The 14,540-nt window shown below is 38.1% G+C and overlaps 1 protein-coding gene across 1 annotated transcript in view; it reads left to right on the forward strand.

Moving 5' to 3' along the window:
- WDR44 (WD repeat domain 44) overlaps positions 1–14,540 on the forward strand; it is a 101,651-nt gene that overhangs the window by 20,797 nt on the left and 66,314 nt on the right. The window contains exon 2 of the mRNA XM_032757507.2: positions 8,614–8,647. Coding sequence (XP_032613398.1) covers positions 8,614–8,647 — 34 coding nt within the window. The remainder of the gene's footprint in view (positions 1–8,613; positions 8,648–14,540) is intronic.

Here is a 14,540-nt window from a genome sequence, read left to right on the forward strand (position 1 = left end):
AGAGACGGGGTTTCACCGTGGTCTCGATCTCCTGACCTCGTGATCCGCCCGCCTCGGCCTCCCAAAGTGCTGGGATTACAAGCGTGAGCCACTGCGCTCGGCCTGAAGTACTAATCTTAAAATTGCCTTTATATTCAAAACCTAAGTGGAAGACACACTAAATAATGTTAGTATTTGATCTGTAAGCCATGTGGTTTCTTAGTAGAACATCAGTACTTATTTGAATCAGAATTTATTTTGAAGCTGTTTCAGACGTTGCTTTTTGTGTTTAAATTCAATGGCAGCATTGATAGACACTGTCTTCAATTTCAGAAACTATGCTGCAAAATCAAAAATTTGCTGTTTTTGACATTAGTCTAGGCAATGATTTTTTGGATTTAACCCCAAAAGCACAGGCAACAAAAGCAAAAATACACAAATGAGATTGTGTCAGACTAAAATTCGTCTGATAAAATTGCACAGCAAAGGAAACAACAGTGAAAAGACAACCTACAGATTGGGAGAAAATATTTGCAAAACATATGGTTTAGTTGTTTTGTGCCCTCCAATTCTCATGTTGAAATGTGACCTTCAGTATTGGAGGTAGGCCTAGTGGGAGGTGTTTCAGTCATGGGGCAGATACCTCATGAATGTCTTGGTGCTGTCCTCACGATGAATGACTTCTTGGCCTGAGTTCACGCAAGATCTGGTTGTTTAAAAGTGGGTGGCATCTCCTCCCCCACTTTCTTCCTGTCTTGCTATGTGATGCATCCCTTTTGCATTCCATGATTGGAAACTTCCTGAGGCCCTCACCAGGAGCAGATGCTGGTACCATTCTTCTTGTACAGCCTGCAAAAACATGAGCTAAAATAATAAGAGTCTCGCTGTGTCTCCAGGCTGGAGTGCAGTGGCGCAATCTCGGCTCACTAAAACTTCCAATTTCCTAGTTTAAGGGATTCTCCTGCCTTAGCCTCCCTGAGTAGCTGGGATTACAGGCATGCAGCAGCACACCAGCTAATTTTTGTATTTTTAGTAGAGACGGATTTTCACCATATTGGCCAGGATGGTCTTGATCTCCTGACCTCGTGATCCACCCGCCCCAGCCTCCCAAAGTGCTGGGATTACAGGCATGAGCCACCGTGCCCAGCCTAAACCTCTTTTTTTTTTTTATAAATTACTCAGCCTTAGGTATTTCTTTATAGCAATGCAAATGGACTTAAACACCATACATCTGATAAGGGATTAATACCCACAGTATGTAAGGAATTCAAACAACTCAGTAGCCAGAAAACAACCCAATTTAAAAATGGGCAGAGGACCTGAACAGAAATTTCTGAAAGGAAGACATACAGACAGATGGCCAGCACACAGTGGAACCCTATTCAACCTTAAGAATGGAATCATGTCATATGTGGCAATATGGATAAACCTAGAAGACATTAAGTGAAATAAACCAGGCATAGGAAGACTACTACTGTATAATCTCACTTATATGTGGAATGTAAAAATGATGAACTCATAGAAGCAGAGAGTAGAATGGTAGTTGCCAGGGGTTGGGGGAGTAGGGAGCAGCTGAGGAATGGGAAAATATTAGTCAAAGGGTACAAAGTTTTAGTTAGATAGGAGGAATAAGTTCTGGAGAACTATTGCACAGCATGATGACTATAACAATGTATGTTTCAAAATTGCTGAGAGAGTAAATTTTGAATGTTCTCACCACAAAAAAAGATCAGTATGTAAAGTGAAGAATATATTAATTTGCTTGATTTAAAGATTTACCATTTTTGTAATTAGTATTAATATGTTGGAAGTTTGAGTTTTGTTTTGTTTCTGCTGTTAGGTGAGCAAGGAAGCCTAGCTCTTGAAAGTTATATTTTTGTTCAACTTTGTAAGAAGCATATTTATTGTTTAAATAAATATTTATTGATCAGATAGTAAATGCATCAGAAATATTTGATTTAAAGGTGCCCTATGATGAAAGCTTTGGAAAGGAAAATGAACTTTTGAAGCTCTCATTTTGGTTTGTCGGGTTTTCTTTAAAAACATACCACCAATACTCAAATATGTCTACATGTAACTTCAGAGTTTTCTGAAAAATTTTCCACGTGTATGTGGTTAATAAAGTTATTTTATGTAGACATTTGAACTTTTTCTGGGAAAAATTACTGACCTTAATATGTAAAAAGGATAAATCCAATTTACCCCATTTAGTATCTACAGAATATTTTGAAGAAATATTTTTCTTTTTTTATTTCTTTTTTTTTAGCTCCCTACTATCACTGGAGAAAAAAATATTTGTCTAGTTAACTAGATGTAGCAAAGTATTGGACATTTCTGGGTATGTACATGTATGTCTGATTATATCCATGTTTTATATAATATATTTCAAATTTAAGGGAAATTAGAGGATATAATATTTAGATCATTAATCATGGTACAAATTATATCTCCACTCTAAAACTAATGAAGGATCTTAAGACAAAATTCCCTAAAATTATAGGAACTCTAAAATCCCTTGCTTAAGATATTTTTGCTAGTTAGTGGGAGAGCTAAGAGTAGAACTTAATTTTCTTGACATCTAGTTCCCCATTTCTCCCTCCCATCCCCAAACTTGAACATGAATAGTTGTTTTCTTTAGGCACATAAACACTGAAATAGTCTACTGTTATTATCTCTACTTTGACATTAGAGACTTATTTACAGAGAATTGTTGAGTTGTCTAAGGATACTGAAGATTAATAACACCTCACTTATCTGGTGGCCACCTCTGTGGTAATGACAGTTCTCAAGATACAGCTGAAAACAAGAAATAAGCATTTAAAAAGCCTCTGAACAGTTCAATAATAAAAAAAAAGTGCCACAAAGTTCAAAATAAGATTGTGTACTTAAAGTCTCGTGGGGAGACTCTTAGGATCCCTAGATTCTCCCTTCACCATACAATTTCATATTAAGGAAATCTGGTGTCCCAGCTCAATGCAGATTAGAAGTACAAGTGAGAAGGATGGTGGGAAGAAACCTTTTAAATGCAGGTGCATGGCTGACTGTAATAAGCCACCGCTTATAGGCTGGGTGCTGTGGCTCACGCCTGTAATCCCAGCACTTTGAGAGGCTGAGGAGGGAGGATCGTCTGAGGTCAGGAGGTGGAGACCAGCCTGGCCAATGTGGCGAAACCCCATCTCTACTAAAAATACAAAAATGAGCCAGGCTTGGGGGCGGGCACCTGTAATCCCAGCTACTTGGGAGGCTGAGGCAGGAGAATAGCTTGAACCTGGGAGGCGGAGGTTGCAGTGAGCCAAGATCACGCCACTGCACTCCAGCCTGGGCAACAAGAGCAAAACTCCATCTCAAAAAACAACAACAACAAAAAAAGAAGTGACCACTTAAAGTGAGGAAGGAAACATAAAACTATAAAACACAGACATTCCAGGCATAGTAACCTAGGGTCCTAGAAGGCAAATAAGTCTGCACTTTAGGGTCCCTAAAGTGTATTAAAATATAATGAACTATTTGAGTGTGATAATTAAGAAGGAAAATTGTATATCCTTTGTTTTAAGAAGATATTTTCAGGGAAAGAGTACTGAAACTGCAAGGTTTAACCTACTCATGTACTTATTTACAAGCTGCTTTTGAGATTTTTAAGTTCAAAAATAGTTTAAATATTATCAAAAATTTGGCACTCAAAAGCTTCATCTCTCTGGAAATTTTACATGTGGAACGTTTCATTATTTCATTCCCTAGCAGTGCCAAGGCAATTAGGTGTTAATTGTAGTTGTTAAAGGCAGGTCAGGATTCAGAGCCTTTGACTTAATCAGTTTAGTCCAATTCAAGAAGCAGCGTTAATTGCCTTTACTTTGGTGCTCATACACAGCACCAGTTACAGTGTTTTCATAATTATCTTCTTTTAAGTCCTTACCCAGAGAGGAGGCAATATTGCGAAGTGGTTGAGAGAATGGGCTCTGGAGTCAGGCTGCGTAGGGTCAAATTCTGGCCCTACTGTTTACTAGCTGTACAATGTAACTGACCTAATCTGACTCAAGCCAGTTTTTTGTTCTGTAAAATAGAGCAAGTAATATAACCACCTAATAGGAGGGCTGTGAGGACCAAAGAAGCTAAAACATGTTAAGTGTTATAGTTTTTGGCAAATGCTTAATAAATGATGGCCATTGTTTTCTTTTCTTTTTTTTTTTTTCATTATACTTTAAGTTCTGGGATACATGTGCAGAACGTGCAGGTTTGTTACGTAGCTACACATGTGTCAAGGTGGTTTGCTGCATCCATCAATCCGTCATCTACATTAGGTATTTCTCCTAATGCTATCCCTCCCCTAGCCCCCCACCTCCTGACAGGCCCTGGTGTGTGATGTTCCCTTCCCTGTGCCCATATGTTCTCATTGTTCAGCTCCCACTTATGAGTGAGAATATGCGGTGCTTTATTATTTTTACAATGCCCCTATTAGGAAAGTTTTGTGTGATAATACTAAATAATGTTTTTTATTGCTTCTTAGGGTGAAATGAATTGTTTTTTTTTTCATCTTGGCACATGATACAAATCATTTTAGCCAACTTTGCAAGTTATAAATATGCCTTCACTTTTTACTAGGCATTAGTGTTCTATAAATGGATTTAGAAATTCGTCACAAAAGAATTCTACTCTCACAGATTGCCCTGTTAAAGACAGTTTTAGGCTTAATAGACTTGAAATTGTAGTAATTTGAAATGTTCCTACCTACCAAGGCCTTAACAACTTTGTAACATTTAAAATATACCTCAAACATGAGTGTCTTTTGTTACTAGTTTATTTAGTGATGTCACCCAGCTGTAAGCAGGATCCCATTTTAATCACCAGCTCAATATGATATAGCTTTTTCATATTCCCTGTCGTAAATGTGCTGGAACTTGACAGGCTATAGGGGACCTTTGCTGTATTCCAGAAATTGATCTCAGGCTCCCCACTACTGACAGACTGCCAAAGTGCCTTTGAGAAACTTGGAGCATTTCAGAGCTGCTGAAGAGACTACACTATCATGTGTGTCCCATGTACTCACTTACTTCATCCTCATAGAAGTTCTATGAAATAGATTGTTTTACCCCCTTTTGCAGAGGATGAGATCGAGGCTTGGAGAAATGATTTGATCACACATAGGATAAATAGTAGAAACAATATTGAAGCAAGGTTCATCTGCTCAAAAGCCTATATTTTACTGTCTCCTTGTCTCTCAAAAGAAAATAATAAATTACTCTGTATAGTTTGTATACAGTTATATGTAAAGCCCTACCAGGACCAATCTAGAATATTTCCCATATATTTCCATGTGTGTCAGTAATTAGCCAATAACTTTGATCCTATGAATCAACAGCCAGAGAGTACTGTTTTTGAAACCAGTGACACACAAGAAATAAATATGGCTTCCTGGTTTTTTTTTTTGTTTTTTTTTTTTTGACAGCTAAAAAACCTGTTCAGATATCTCAAGGTGTGAGGGTTGCTGGAAAGGCCAAGTTTCTTCCCTTCTCTACCTCATATGGGGCTTAATTTTAAAATATCTTACCCTTCTTGCCTTTATGCCTTTGTTGCAGGTGATTGGCATTCTGAATTTGTACCACATGGAAATTTGTGCCCCTTAAAGGTTTTTCAGACTAGGTGTAGTAGCTCACTTCTGTAATCCCAGCACTTTGGGAGGCTGAGGTGGGAGGATTGCTTGAAGCTAGGAGTTCAAGACCAGTCTGGGCAACAAAGTGAGACCCCTATCTCAAAAAAAAAAAAAAAAAAAAGAAAACAGGTTTTTCATTTTTGCTTTTTAGTATTTATTGTTTTGATTGCACTTGTATTATTTAAGACAACGATTTGTATGGAATCTTCTTTCTTTTTTTGAGTATGGATTAGCCTCAGTCCTAACTAATCAATTCTAGATAAACAGGATTTTGATACATTGTAGTGTAAGTTTGTCAGGGGACCAAAATAATTAGCAGTGTATGTTTTCATTTCTGGAAATTGTCCTTTGTTAACACATATTTATATTGACCAGACATTGTAATTAAATGGGTACTATTTTATGACAACTACTTTTTTTGTTTTCTAAACAAATTTAACTCCCTCCCCCAAACTAGAATTGTATCTAATTTATCTTTGTATCTCTAGTCTTGGTACATAGTAGGTAATTCATAAATGTCAGCTTTGGGTGTCTGGTTTTGTTTTTTGTTTTGAGACAAGGTCTCGCTCTGTCACCCAGGTTAGAGTGCAGTAGCACAATCATGGCTCATGGCTCCTGGGCTCAAGTGATCCTCCTACATCAGCTTCCCAAGTAGCTAAGACTACAGGTGTGCAACCCCATGCCTGGCTGGTTTATTTTTATTTTGTAGAGATGGGGTGTCACTATATTGCCTAGGCTGGTCTCAAACTCCTGAGATCAAGCTATCCTCCTGCCTTGGCCTCCCAAAGTGCTGGGATTACAGGTATGAGCCACTGCACCCAGCCCATAAATGTTTGTTGAGTAAAGGGATTGATTTTCTGTTACTCAAAAGTAATTTTTTTAACAAATTAAGTTTTTATTAGAGGTCAAGGATTCCTCTACCAAAGGAATCGTTACCCAATTTGGCATATAAAAACATGTTAGTAGGACTCATTGCTTCTCTTGGTTGTGCTCCAAAATACGACTTTGAGGAAAAGTCACTTAATCTCTTGGAATCTCAGTTCCTTGATGTGTAAAAAGAGGCCGTGTGATTAGATCATCTTGAAGGTGCCTTTCAATTCACATTTGCATCATGTAATCATTGGATTTTACCAAAAAAAATTAGAAATGGCATATTAATTATTTAAAACTTTCCTATTGCATAACCCCAAGGTATAGCTAAGTAGCCTTATGCTTTGAAGCAGGTATCAGACTGTTCCTATTCCAAAAAAAAATGTGGGGGAAGAGGTGAAATGGTGAAAAGTTACTTTTAAAAATTATTACATCCAGGCCAGATGCGGTGACTCCCTCCTGTAATCTCAGCACTTTGGGAGAATGAGGCGGGTGGATTGCTTGAGCCCAGGAGTTCGAGACCACCCTGAGCAATATGGCAAACCCCGTCTCTATACAAAAGTGCAGAAATCAGCTGAGCATGGTGGCACGTGCCTTTAGTCCCAGTACTTGGGAGGCTGAGGTGGGAGGATCGCTTGAGCCCAGGAGGTTGAGGCTGCAGTGAGCCATGATGGTGTCACTGCACTCAAGCCTGAGTAACAGACTGAGACCTTGTCCCCAAAAAATATGTATTATATCCAGAGTAGTCTAAGAACAGAGTCTTGCCCCAGTAGAAAAATGAGCTGAGAGCAGTACACAGTGGTTCGTTCCTGTAATCTCAGTACTTTAAGAGACTGAAATGGGAGGATTGCTTGAGCCCAAGAGTTCAAGACCAGCCTGGGCAACATAGTGAGACCCCGTCTCTACAAAAAAAATGCACAATATTAGCTGGGTGTGGTGGCGCATGCCTGTAGTCCCAGCTACTCAGAAGACTGAGGCTGGAGGATCGCTTGAGACCAGGAGGTCGAGGCTGCAGTGAGCCAAGATCACACCACTGCACTCCAGCCTGGGCAACAGCAAGACTCTGTCTTAAAAAAAAATAAAAGTAAAAGCTGAGAACAAAAATGGGTATCTCTCTTCAAAAGCGATATAAATGTCTAATACATATGAAAATTTTCATCCACACTGGAAATCAAAGTACACATTAAAACACCAATGAGATATACTTTTGCCGGTCAACTTGGTAAAAAAAAGTTTAACACTCATTTTTGGTGAGGGTATTAAGAAACAGGCATTCATAGAGCAGTAGGAGTGTAAACAGGTACAAGTTGGCAGTTTGAAAGTAGTGTTATGTCATATACAACTCTATGCATATGAAGACAAAAGATACTCAGATCTCTAGGTGATAAGATTATATATGAATCATTTTAATTTTCTTCTGTTTTTTTTTTTTTTTTTTTTTTAAGAGATGGGATCTTGCTGTCTCCCCCAAGCTGGAGTGCAGTGGCACAATCATGGCTCACTGCATCCTTGAACTCCTGGGCTAAAGCAATCCTCGTGCCTCAGCCTCCCAGGTAGCTGGGTCTACAGGCAATAGCCACCACACCTGGATAATTTTTAGATTATTTGTAGAGACAGGGTCTCACTCTGTTGACCAGACTGGTCTTCTCCACTTTTTTTTTTCTTTTTCTTTTTGAGATGGAGTCTCGCTGTGTCACAGAGCTGGGGTGCAGTGGCATGATCTTGGCTCACTGAAACCTCTGCCTCCTGGTTCAAGTGATTCTCCTGCCTCAGCCTCCCAAGTAGCTGGGATTATAGGCACGCACTCCACGCCCTGCTAATTTTTGTATTTTTTTGCAGAGGTGGGGTTTTGCCATATTCAGGCTGATCTTGAACTCCTGACCTCAGGTGATCCGCCCGCCTCAGCCTCCCAAAGTGCTGGGATTACAGGCGTGAGCCACTGCGCCCAGCCTCTTTTCCACTTTTTGTTTTCCACATTTTCTATGTGCACACAGGACTTTTCAATCACAAAATATATACACATTTTTTAAATGTGGACTTGTCTGTAGTAAGTGTATAGAAGTATTTGTCTTCTCATCTCCTCTATTCAACACCTCCTTACTTTTATTTCTGAACAGGTCTCCAGGAAAAGTTGGGCTTTCAACATTCAAGGTAAGTTGTGCTTTCTGAAAGTTATGTTTTTAGAAATTGTATACTTTTTATTCGTGTTTTTGTGTAATTCTTCATTTTCTTCCTTTTGCTTTTTTTTTTTACTTATTTTTTGCTCAGTAATATTGTCATTATGTCCTACTTGGTATAAATAGGTACTCTAGAAATACCTAACTAAATGTTATGCTGTAAGGAAGGAACTGTAAGTATTTTTTAGATTTCTACTGATTTTTATTTGTTTATAATATCTAGAATAAAAGAACATTTGTGTGTGTGTGTGTGTGTGTGTGTGTGTGTGTGTGTGTGTGTGTGTTGAAAAAGTAATACTTGGCCAGGCATCGTGGCTCACACCTGTAATCTCAACACATTGGGAGGCTGAGGTGGGCAGATCAGTTGAGGTCAGGAGTTCAACACCAGCCTGGCCAACATGATGAAACCCTGTCTCTACTAAAAAAAAAAAAAACACACACACACAAAAATTATCCAGGTGTGGTGACGCAGACCTGTATTCCCAGCTACTTGGGAGACTGAGGCAGGAGAATCGCTTGAACCCAGGAGATGGAGGCTGCAGTGAACTGAGATCATGCCACTGCACTCCAACCTGGGTGACAGAGCGAGACTACACCTCAAAAAAAAAGCAAAAGATTAATACTTGCGTGACAAAAATGTACAGTAACTGAAACACATGTATACTACTTCTTGTGGGCCCATGTACCATCACTATATATAAAAATCAATCCCAGCTTATATTCAGGCAGAGGAGTTTGGTATTGAGATATTATGCCACTGAGAGCCATTTTAAGTATAAGATATCACCAAACAGAACTATTTATATCAGATAGAGTGTATATTGTATATGTATATGTGTATATGTATATTTATATGTATGTGTAATCTCAAACATGCTGTATTTTTTTCAGTTCCAGTATACCAACCTTCTATTTATACACATTGGATACCAGTCTCTTTGATAAATTATGATATGTTTATATGAAATATTCTACAGTAGTAGAAATGAATGAATTAGTTATATACAATGACATGGATGAATTTCAGCACTAGAGTGTTGAGTCGGGGGTAACTACTCATAGAAAAACATATACACTAGCATTCCATTTATATTAAGTTCAAAAGCATGCCAAACTAAAGAATATATTGTTTAGAGAATAGATTGTTTAGAGATACAAGCATGGTAAAACTGTGAAGAATTACCAGGGAATGAGAAATACAAAATTTAGGATATCGGTCATTCTCTGAGGGGGAGAGATTGTAATGGAAATGGAGAAGGATACACAAGAGACTTGAAAACTGATAATAATGTTCTTTTTCTTAAATTGAGTGCTTAAGAAAAGTTATAACTCTTTTCTTATGCTAAATAAAAATTATTTTGTATTTACTTAATATTTAATAAAAACAGTCTTTAAAAGTAATAACATGTGTAGGGTTGAAATTTACTCAGGACAAAAGGTATATGGTTGAAAATGTAGCTTTCCTTCCACTTCTCATCCCCTACCTCTCAAACTTCATATCCAGAGGCAATTACTGTTTATGCTTAAAAAATGGTCTTAAAAGCCATTTAGCTCTAAGATATTTTTATATTATAACAAATAGATCTGGAGAATTTACTTTACCCCAGTAATTATAGATTGTCCTTAAGCTGAATGAAATTAGATAACAAGTATACATATTTAGTAAATAAATATGAAGTTGGATATTGTTCATTTTTTTAACTTTTTATTTTGAAATAATTATAGATTCACAGGAAGCTTTAAAGATAATGCAGAAATGTCCTGTATATTCTTCACCATTTCCCCAGTGGTTGTATCTTAATTATAGTACAATTTTAAAATGAGGAATTTAACGTTGGTGCAATGCGAGTGTATAGTTCTGTGCCAATTTATCGTATGTGTATATTTGCATAACCACCACAATGAAGATGCAGAACTGTTTCATCATCACAAAGATCTCCGTTGTGCTACCCCTTTATAATACACCCACCACCATCCCCATATCATCCCTAAATCTGTTTTCCATCTCTATAATTTTGTCACTTAAGGAATGTTCTGTAAATGGAATTATATACTATGTGACCTTATGCGATTGGTTGAAAGGGTCACGATCCATCCAAGTTGTTACCTGTATCAATGGTTTGTTTCTTTTTATTGCCGAGTAATATTCTATGATAAACATGTACTGAGGCTATTGAGTGCATATTATGAATAACAATATATCTATTGATATTGTAATATAAAGGAAGGCTTGATATAGTTATGATTGTTGGTGATTTTACTGTCTGATGGAAGAGACATGTATACAAAAGGGCAATTTATGAGGTCTCGATGTTTGTAAAATAGAATAGATGTGTTAACCGCCACAAGGGCTTTGGAAGAACAAGAGGAAGATAGAATTGACGTGAGAGCACTGTTACCTGAAATAGCAGAGAAAAGTTTCAGGGAGGAAATAGAACTTTCGCTGAGCTTTGAAAATTGGGAGAGGTTTGCATAGGTAGATAGAGAAAAATTGGGAAAGCATTGTAGTTAGGAAATAGTAGGGACTAATTAATATGCAAAAGCACGGGATTTGCTAGGAGCATTGAAAAACTAATGTGACCAGTGTAAAAGTTTCAGTGGTAGAGTATTGGAAAAGTAAATTGAGGCCAGATTGTGACGAGCCTTGAATGTCAGGTTACCTGATTTTATCATAATACTATGTATACCTGCATTGAAACATCACATTGTACCCTGTAAATATGTATCATATTATGTGTCAATTAAAAATTAAATTATAATTTAGAAAAGAGATGGGGTGCAGTGGCTCACGCTTGTAATCCCAGCACTTTGGGAGGCTGAGACGGGCAGATCACCTGAGGTCAGGAGTTAGAGACCAGCCTGGCCAACATGGTGAAACTCTATCTTTACTAAAAATACAAAAATTAGCCAGATGTGGTGGCACACGCCTGTAATCCCAGCTACCTGGAAGACTGAGGCAGGAGAATCACTTGAACCTGAGAGGCTGAGGTTTCAGTGAGTCAAGATTGTGCCACTGTACTCCACCCTGGGCGATAGAGTGAGACTCTGTCTCAAGTTAAAAAAAAAAAATGTAGAAAAGAACTCTGATCTTTAAAATTTTGAAGCAGGATATTTTTGGGTTTCTTTTCCTTGCTTTGCTTTTCTTTTCTTTTTTTCTTTCTTCTTCTTCTTTTTTTTTTGATGGAGTCTCTGTCACCCAGGCTGGAGTGCAGTGATGCAATCTTGGCTCACTGCAACCTCCGCCTCCTGGGTTCAAGCAATTCTCCTGCCTCAGCCTCCCAAGTAGCTGGGATTATAGGCACCCACCACCACACCCAGCTAATTTTTGTATTTTTAGTAGAGATGGGGTTTCACCATGTTGGCCACACTGGTCTCAAATGACCTCAAGTGATCTGCCCACCTCGACATCCCAAAGTGCTGGGATTACGGGCGTGAGCCACTGGGCCCAACCAGGATATTTTTGTTTTCTGAAGGTCTCACTCTGTTACCCAGGCTAGAATGCAATGGCACAATCACAGCTCACTATAACCTCGAACTCCTGGTCTCAAGGACTCCCCCGACCTGAGACTCCCAAGTAGCTAGGACTACAGACTCAAACCCCACACCCAGCTATTTTATTTTATTTTTATTTTTTAGAGATAGGGTCTTGCTAGGTTGTCCAGACTGGTCTGAAACTCCTAGCCTCAAGCCATCCTCCTCCCTTGGCCTCCCAAAGCATTGGGATTACATGAATGAGTCACTGTGCCAGGCCTAAAGTGGGACATTTAAAAAGTCAACTTTTATATGTCTTACAGCTATGCTGCCCAAGGTTTGTTTGTTTTTTTTTTTTTTGCTCGGAAATTAAGAAAACTGGTGGAAGGGTGGAAGAAAGCTTGGAGGAAAAAGACTTAGGTGCAAAGAAAGCTGTCAAGAGGCAGTTAAAATGTCAAGACATGAAACTTCAGCAAAGGCAACAGCATTGAAAGGAATGGATGTATGGATATGACCGTGATTTAAGAGTTGTTTACTTTTTAAAACAATTTTCTCAGCAAAAAAAAGAGTGGAAGTCACATTTCTACGTTTTTCTCTTTTTTCAAAATTTCACTTTAGTAGCTTCCCTTCCCTTACTACTAAAAATTACAAGTTACCTGAATTTTTCTATAATTAATGTTTTTAGCTTAATGTTCTTTGGTAGGTAATAATGAAGATTTCTGTGAGTGTAGATCACTTTCATACAAATACTTTGTTGGGTGTGCTTATTAAAATTAAAAAGCTGAAATCTTATAACCAAATACTGCAGGGGGGTTATAGACAGCTCTGTAATATCCAACACAGATGGAGGTAACTGTGATATGAATTGCTAAAAATGGAATAAGCTACCATACCTTTGAAGGAAGCAAATTTTTGATACCGCGATAGATAGGAGTTAGAGAAATTGCCTAATAGTAGGGAAGCTGGGATTTAGTAAGTACTGCATTTTAATAATGGGTCAGCACATCACCAGAAGTAGGTAATGGACTGTCTCAAGTATAGCTAAGTTGGCATTGGTTGTCTGTGGACACATGCTTGGCTTCCATTCCTTTGTCCCAAAAGCTTGATCAAGGTGTTAGAAGGACCTGGACCTTATACATCACTGAGAGAGAATCATAATTGACTATATATCCTAAGTCTGATTTTATTAAGAAGTCTGCTCTGGAGATCAGGCCCTCTGGTAGGTGCCATATCACTCCTTTAAACTTGTGACTTAAAACAGCAGAGTACCTTAGGAGTTACTATCTTTTAAAAGTTCAGACTCCAAGAGAGTTTTGTTAAAGCCAAATAAAATGGAAGTCTAATCACTGCTTGCCTGTTTTGGCTAATGTAGGAATGTTAATCTTTTATAAGTAAATAATTGAAACAAATTAGGCCGAGTGCAGTGACACATAGGCCGAGTGCAGTGACTTACGCCTGTAACCCCAACACTTTGGGATGCTAAGGTGGGAGGATAGCTGCATTCCAGCCTGGGCAACTGCAAGACCCTGCTTCTAAAAATCAGTTAATCAAATTGAGGTCCAAAGATTATTAACGTGTAATTTTATGTAGCTTAATTTAGGGAAAATATCCACAGAATTATGCTGTACAATGCTTCTGATTTTCCTATTGATAAACAGTTATTAGAAAATAATTGGATAAAAATAATTAATAGGACAGTTGAAGGTGTTTCTCTAATATGCATCAACTGTTATTTTATTTATTTATTTGTCTTTTTTCCTGCAGACCCTATTCTGCTGAGAGCATCAACTATTCTTAATGGTGATCAGCTTCTAAGTATTCTTTTTTTTGAGACAGAGTCTCGCTCTGTCCCGGGCTGGACCAAGTATTCTCTTAATGGTGATCAGCTTCCAAGTATTCTCTCTCCACCTTGTCAAGGTTATCTTACCAATCGGTCTTGGTTAGATTTTTATTTCTTTTTTTTTATTTCTTTTTTTTTTTCTTTTCTTCTTTTTTTTTTTTTTTTTTTTGAGACAGGGTCTCGCTTTCTTCCCCAGGCTGGAATGCAGTGGCATTATCATAGTTCACTGCAGCCTTAGGCTCCTAGGCTCAAGTAGTCCTCCCACAACAACCTCCAGAGTAGCTGGGACTGCAGGCACATACCACCATGCTTGGCTAATTATTATTTTTTTTAGAGGTGAGGTCTCACTATGTTGCCCAGGCTGGTCTCAAACTCCAGGTCTCAGCCCATGCCTGGCCTTCTTTCGTATAAAACCAGGATCCAATTAAAGCCTATGTAAACTTAAGATGTATGTATTAACTGAAGAAAAAACAGAGCATGCATCATTCAACATTCATTCAGCAAATGATTATTTAGTGCTGGACACTGTTTTAGGTACTGAACAAACTGTAGATAG

The sequence above is a fragment of the Hylobates moloch genome, unplaced genomic scaffold (genome assembly GCF_009828535.3).
Source record: "Hylobates moloch isolate HMO894 unplaced genomic scaffold, HMol_V3 SCAFFOLD_7, whole genome shotgun sequence".
Classification (NCBI taxonomy): Eukaryota; Metazoa; Chordata; class Mammalia; order Primates; family Hylobatidae; genus Hylobates; species Hylobates moloch.